Source organism: Rhododendron vialii, chromosome 2a, assembly GCF_030253575.1.
Source record: "Rhododendron vialii isolate Sample 1 chromosome 2a, ASM3025357v1".
Classification (NCBI taxonomy): Eukaryota; Viridiplantae; Streptophyta; class Magnoliopsida; order Ericales; family Ericaceae; genus Rhododendron; species Rhododendron vialii.
The window spans coordinates 14,751,889-14,759,480 of record NC_080558.1 but is presented as its reverse complement, the minus strand read 5'-3'; the positions used below and the strand labels follow the sequence as shown (position 1 = coordinate 14,759,480).

Sequence of the window (7,592 nt, the reverse complement as noted above, 5' to 3'; positions counted from 1 at the left end):
TGCCACTTACCCGTAGAGTTGGAGCATAAGGCGTTGTGGGCCATTAAAAAGTTTAATTTTGATATAATTGTTGCCGGGTCTTATCGTTGTCCCCAATTAAGTGAGCTAGAGGAATTACATAATAATGCTTATGAGAGTGCACGCATTTACAAGGATAGGACTAAAGCTTTTCATGATAAACATATTGTCCAAAAATCCTTTGAACCAAATCAAAAAGTGTGGCTTTTTAATTCTCGTTTGCGTCTCTTTCCGGGTAAGTTGAAATCAAGATGGGATGGGCCATTCATAATTCAAAAAGTTTTTCCCCACGAGGCAGTTGAAATCAAAGATCCACAGGATGGTAAAGTTTCTAAGGTTAACGGTCAACGTTTAAAATCATATGTGGAAGGTATTTATAATGAGGAGGTGATTGAGAAAGTCGACTTAGTTTATCCAGTTTATCCAGATAATTGAGTTTTAAATGAAGTCTAGGAGACTTTAAATACATAGAGGGTGAGATACCTCTAGTGTTTGTTGTGCTCGAACGGCTTCCAACGGTCTGGTATAGCCACCTTGTCAAAGCTATGTATGTAGTACTTAGGAGGTTGGGTCTGGTGGCAAGCACATAGTTAGCAGCTAGAAATCTGTCTGAACCATCCGACTTTAGTGTCCAACTTGGCCGAGATTGCTTCATAAACCAAGTGGTGGGTAAGGAATCTGGTAGCCCCAGAGGGAGTGACAGCCTATTAGATGATGGCACCACTTCTCAAGATATCGTTGAATCCTACGTATATTGCTCTTCCAACAAGTAGGGAACCACAGTCTTTGACAAGGGAGAAAAATAGTACCCGTGTCTTTCGCGTGAAGAAAGTGGTGGATTTTACTCTTTTTTTTTATGCAATCTCATGAGTTTTCTTTTCTTTTTGCGTAGTTTTTGTTTTGTCAATTAGTTTTGTAATTTATTTTCGTATCTTGTTTTGGTGGAGACTAACGCATTGCAGGTTGTTTCGTTCTAGTTGGGGGGCCTCTCAGCCGCCATACTCTTTTCTGCTTAGTTCTCCGCCCGAGGTGATATCTTTCCTCCCTCTTTCTTTTAATTGTCTTATTTCTTTTAGTATCTTTGCAATCACTGAGGGCAGTGACTAGTTTAAGTTGGGGGGCGGGGAATACTTCGGGTGCTTTCTTTAGTAGAAAAAAATTGAGAAAACTGAAAATTAAAAATTGGGAGCATTTTTGCATGAGATTGTTGTTTGTTGTGCTCGCTTGTTGATTACTTGAGTATAAGCATTATGCTACCATTTCGATATCTCTTTGGCAGAATAGTTTCAATTTGCTAGACTGCTGGCACTTTTGTTTAAGCATTTTTGCACATTGCACGTCGGGGCTTGATTGCTTTTGCGCTGTGATTTGACTGTTCTTAAAGGCTATGATTAGTGGAGACTCATGCCCTTGTGAGCTTTTGAGCCTTATCTTTTGTTGGAGTGGTGTCAACTAAACTCTTTGTTTGTCATGGAAAGAAACACATTTGTTGTCAATCTCATCATCTTTGGTCGCCGAGTGTTGGAACTTGAATGCATAACAATATCTCTTTGTTTTGGTTTGTCACATGGATGTTACACCCCTAGGAGAGGATTACAGGCACTTTCTTGATATTTGGGCCAGTTCGTTCCTTTGTGTTCACATTTAGCCCTTGCGAGTCACATTAAGCCTTACAGATTCAGCCTTTTCTTGGTTAGCTCCACCTTCCATATTGTGTTTGGAGAAAGGCGAGAATGTAAAGGTTAATTTTTGGGTAGATTGTTGAATTTTGCGGAGTATTGGTGGTGTCCCTTAAAATAAAATAAAAAAACCCAACAAAATACAAAAAGAAAAAAAAGAGAAAAAGGGGCACCGATAAGTTGGAAAAAGAGGAATGGTTGCTTTGTATTTGAAAGATGTTGAAGGGTTAGAAGGAGATACAAGGTGGAGTTGAATTAATGTTTGTGGGGTACACATTACATATTTGCCCCATTTAGATGAAATACTCGCCTATTTTCTCATACTTGAATCTATTTTTACTATAGCCTTGATACATTATCTCATCCCTAATGCTATAACCTTGAATAAAGTCTTGTTTGATCTTAGGGGTGTTGGGTTGAGGTTTGATAGGTGGAGTTCTAATGCTTGGCATTTTGTTCATGAGATTGTGTGTCCACTATATAAAGTGTTCTTTCGTGTCATAGTGTGCGGAGTACTTTGCTTTCCCTTTACGTAACCTCCAAACCACACACTCGAGAGTTCATAATGCATCTTGTTTCGAGTGATTTCATTTGTGAGTGCATGACACGGTGAGAATTGAAGTCGAGGCTCGGTCCAGAGAGAGTGGTTGGTTATTGTTCATATGTAATTAAGGCCCGTATTCACACACGCTAAGCTTAAGTGCCACAGTTTATTTCTTGAATTGTTAGCACTCGGAACTATGTTTGTCTTGCTAAATCTTTATGGTAGCTTTGTGTCCTCTACTTGATATGTCGATGAGTGCATGATAGGTTGTGTTCTTTGTATTGAAAGGTTCCCCATGTTTGTGGGTGTTCACTGCTGATAACCCTAAACTCGTCCTACCGGACCACGTGGGGGGTTAAAAGAACTATCCATTTTATTTGTTTTCTTTAGTTGCATTTTATTTTCTTTACTCGAGGACTAGCAAAGTATAAGTTGGGGAGTGCATGATAGGTGCTGAAAATCACCCATTTAATCCTTCTAATTTATGCTTTACCGGTCCGTTTACATTGTTACGTGGTATATTTTAGCGTTTTGTGGTGTTTGTAGGCCTCAGAGACCGATGGGTGCGAAAACATACAATTTGGATGGTCTTACAGAGTGTTGCCGCAAAGATGGGAATTGATTGTCTACAACCCGTGTGTATATGTCTCAATTAAGCCTCGACATAAAACATAGTTAATTGGCATTGGGGTAATGGCTAATTGCACACGGTAAAATTGGGTCTGATGTTCAATTGTAGCTAATTCCTTCAAGCTTTCATTAGTGGGCCCAAGTATATAAAGGACTTGGAGAGTTTTGGTTTACATGGAATCATTGTTCCCTTAGGAAACTTTTGCATGGCAATGCTTATAAGTAGACAGAAGGGTTTTTGCTCGAGGGATCAGAGTTCGGCCGTGGAGTCAGTTTTTGAGACAACGCTTCGGAGACGAAATCTATCACGAATTATTTCCGAACAGGGCTACGCATAAAACAGGGCTCCAGCTTCCATGGCCAGCTAACTCCATTGTCAAGAGGAAGATGAAACTTCGCACCAAGTAACTCTATTTTATGTTATGGGTTTTAGGTTTATTATTCAGATCGATTGTATAACTAAGTACTCTTTCCATTTCAATTGAATGGAATGATTTTGATGGTTTAATCTATTGAGTATTTGTATGTATGCTTTCAAATACGAGTTATACAATGGTTTTTATCGATTGTGGTTGGAGTTCTGAGATAGATTATACTCGTAAGACGAGTCATGCCGTTAGGCAGCTAGACCGTACTTCTGAGACGGTCCGTGCTATGGGATAATCTATACCTTTTAACAACTCAATTATTTTCTTGAAGATTATTGCTAGGGTTTGCAAGCCCTAATAATAATCCCTTCTGATTCGAATAATTAATCTCGTCTATGCATGTTGGAGTTACGCGGTTCGAAGTGGATTCGAACCCTAGATTCTCTCTCCAATCATTACAAACTTTCCATTTAATTTATTTTCTTAGATTTAATAAATTCTCCAAATTCAAACAACCAAACTTCCTTTGCCCGATTTAATCTAAAAATTAATCGAATTTGTCGTAACTCAGCCATACTGTCTCCGTTGGAACGATACTCTGTCTTGACCACTATTCTACGGATTAGTAGTTAATTCTCAGTTTTATAAATTTATCTTTGACACGGAACGACGCGGTCAGTGCATCTGTCACTCTCCCTCAGACCTTCATTCATACCTTAAAACCTAAATCAACCTCTATGCAAACCTCAAAACCTAAATCGACTTCCACTGTAACTACTCATGTTCAAAACCCTGGCCTATTGATGACCAAAACTCTCAATCAACCATAAAGCCCTTCAAAAATCTTAGAAATCACATACCCAGTGATTTGCGGCCCCTAAAACTCTTTGAGATCACATACCTTGATTTTAGGTAGTTGAGATGATTTTACATTTTTAAATATTGTTACTCCATGTTGTAACCTTTATCGCATATTCTGCAAACTTATTGTAGTTAGTTTATTTGTAGGAGGTTCGGAGGATGTGGGGTTTATTGGTAATATTTGAGTTTACCAAGAGAGCAGATTCTATTTCAGATCTACACTTTGCGGTCTACTGTTTTTGGGTTGTTGGCCAAAGTGCTTATTTTTTAAAATTTTCAAAGCTTTTTTCCTTTCACGTTCATGTTGCATGTTCACTTTTGTGCCGTTGCGATGGCTTAACTAGGTTCACCGGATGTGGGGTTTTGGTAGTTTCTTACATTTGGGTTCTACTGTTTGAAAATTATAGAGTGTTTGTTTTGATTGGTTATTTTCATGTTGGTATTATCTCTATGGTTGACTGGTTCGATGAGGGCATCGTTAGGGAGAACTGAGCGAGGAAAAAATGCATTTTGTTTGGGTATGCGGGCTAAACCAGCATTAGTATGACTTGTTCTTTTTCTTTTCCTTTTTAGGAAATATAAATATATATGTTGATTTGTCTTTAATAACTTTATCCATTGAAATGGGAGTCAATTTGTTGTAGTTTCATTACAGTGATACTTGCATGGCTGGCCTCGATTAGGTTGATAAGTGATTAGTTTAATTCTAGATTTATGGTTTTGGTCACTCAATTGTCATTGGTTTTGGTTTCTCATTGGTTTGAAAATGGAGCTTCAATTCTGGAATCCTTGATATCATACCCTTTCGCTGGAGTTTTAGGTTTCATCTTTTGTTTTCCTTGCGGGTTTTGCTTAGGTTTTTTTTGCGGTTTGGTGTTTTACTTTTCGGTTTGTTTGGTTTTCTTTTTGGTGTTTTGATTTTTGGTGTTGCTGCTAGGGGTTTGCTTTTTGGTCATTAGGTTAGTTTGGCGCTTTGGGTTTTGTTGTCTCTTTGGGTCTTGTTAGACGTTTTATTTCTGTTGTCTATTTGGGCTTTTGGTGTTTCGATTGGCGTCTTACTTTCCTTTCTATCATGGATAGCTACATGCCGGTGTGGCCCTTGATCCGTTTAATCTCTATAACCTTTTGTAAAGATTAATAAATCTTTTTTGCTGAGAAAAAAGATATCTAACTCACAGTACACATTTTTGGCCCTCCTTATTTGCAAGACACGACCAAGACATGTGTGTTAGGAAAATATATTCTACCGTTGAGCATCCGCCGATGTCGTTTTCATGTTTGAATAGGTAAATTGTGAACCAAAGTAGCGTCCAAAAGGTGTTTATACTTCCTCAGTCAATTGGAAAAGAAGTTCAAGAATTGGAAAGTGACTTCGGCCCGTTCGGACAAATAAGCCACAGTGGCTTATTTTTTGTCTTTATTCAAATTTTTTTCATATCACTTGACTTATTGTCATTTTTTTGGAAATTATTGCATCCTCACGACAAGAGGAATCTAAAAAGTAAAAAAATTTGACCGAAATCCAATTTTTTTTGAATAAAGACGAAAAAAATTGGCTTATTGATTTTTTTTCGTCTTTATTCAGAAAAAATTGAATTTCGGTCAAAAAATTTTACTTTTTAGATTCCTCTTTTCGTGAGGATGCAATAATTTCCAAAAAAAATGACAATAAGCCAAGTGATACGAAAAAATTTTGAATAAGAATAAAAAATAAACCAAAGTGGCTTATTTGTCCGAACACCTAGTATAATAACATAATCCGTTTAACCTAAGAAAATAAAAAAAGAGCCAAAACATTTGAGAGAGAGAGAGAGAGAGAGAGAGAGAGAGAGAGAGAGAGAGAGATGGAGGGTGAGATCTACTATCCAAGCTACACCTTAGAGAGAGAGATCAGCAACTTCATCCAGGCATGGATTTCAGTAGTTGTTTCTTTATGCTATTGCTATTTTTCAGCCAAGTTCATCCCAAAAGGTATGCCCAGGCTTCTCTCAACCATCCCTATTGTCTCTCTCTTCTTTGCCCTTCCTCTCAAACTTCAGTCCGTCAATCTTTGTGGTCCCACCGCTTTCGCCATAGCCTGGCTTTCCAATTTCAAACTCCTCCTTCTTGCCTTTGGCAAAGGCCCTCTCTCCCACCCTTCTCTTTCTCTCCCCCATTTCATTGCTATTGCCTGTTTCCCTATCAGGATCCAACAAGAGCCACCTCCAAAACCCCATGCAAATCTAGAAAATTCACTGACATTTCAAAATAGAGACAACCCATATCCATTAGATCAAGATTGCCACCATAGCCAAAACCCACCACCAAAAGGGCATGGTAGAGAAAACCCATATCCCATAATCACACAAAATGGAAACACATCGATTTGGAGTTATGCTATAAAGGTTGTTTTTCTAGCCTTGTTTTGGCCTGTTTACGAGTATAGTGACCACATACACCCAAATGTCATGTGGGTCATTTACGGCTTCCACATGTACTTCACGTTGGAAATCATACTAGCCACTGCCGCAGCCGCGGCTCGAGCCCTATTCGGGTTAGAGCTCGAGCCGCCATTCGACAAGCCGTACCTCTCGACCTCTGTCCAGAACTTCTGGGGTAGGAGATGGAACCTCGTCGCGTCCCGAACCCTGCGTTCCACTGTATACGAGCCGGCGCTGTGCGTATCGTCACAAGTCATAGGCCGGAAGTGGGCTTCGCTTCCGGCCGTCATGTGCACGTTCTTAGTCTCGGCCTTAATGCATGAGATTATATTCTACTACATGGGCCGGTTGCAGCCAACGTGGGAAGTCACACGGTTCTTTCTTCTCCACGGGGCGTGCGTGGTGGCGGAGATTTGGATCAAGAAGGTGGTTTCGGACAGGTGGCGGTTGCCTCGGCTGATCTCAACACCATTGACCCTCGGATTCGTGATGGTTACCGGGTATTGGCTGTTTTTCCCGCAGCTGTTGAGGTGCAAAAGTTACGTCAGAGCGTCGAAAGAGTATGCGGTGGTGGGAGTGTTTGTGAAGGACATTGTTGCTGGTGTTGTGAAGTCGATCGTGTCAACATAATATTTTCTAATATTATGTTGCCATAATTTCTAAGCTTTATTATGTTTCTAGTTTAAACATTGTTGCTGGTGTTGTGAAGGACATTGTTGCATATTTCGTTGTTATGTGTCATGTAGCCTATATAAAGGTGTGTTAGGTTATGATTTGAACACAATTAATAATACATCGTTTCTCATATTTAACATGGTATCAAAACTATAAGGTTTAGGCCCTGTGGAATTTTTGCTCTCTGCTGGCAGTCTAAACTTCGTCGCTCTCCGCTGGGCACTCGTAGTAATATGTAACTGGCTCGTGCACTCGGATTTTACCTCAAATCTCTACTGTCATGGCTTCTCTCGTTCATGGCTGTTTTTGGCTCTCTTGGTCATTTCTCTTTCCTGACTTTTTTTGGTTTCTCTTGACTTGGCTTGGCATAGCTACTCCTAGTTTCTCTTGGCTTTTT

General features: G+C 39.5%; 1 protein-coding gene across 1 annotated transcript; it reads left to right on the top strand.

Moving 5' to 3' along the window:
* Window positions 1-5,905: 5,905 nt before the first annotated feature.
* LOC131314150 (acyl-CoA--sterol O-acyltransferase 1-like) lies at window positions 5,906-7,332 on the top strand. Its single transcript, XM_058342643.1, has one exon. It carries the CDS (start codon window positions 5,945-5,947, stop codon window positions 7,148-7,150), a length of 1,206 nt encoding a protein of 401 aa, XP_058198626.1. The 5' UTR covers window positions 5,906-5,944; the 3' UTR covers window positions 7,151-7,332.
* Window positions 7,333-7,592: the final 260 nt, after the last annotated feature.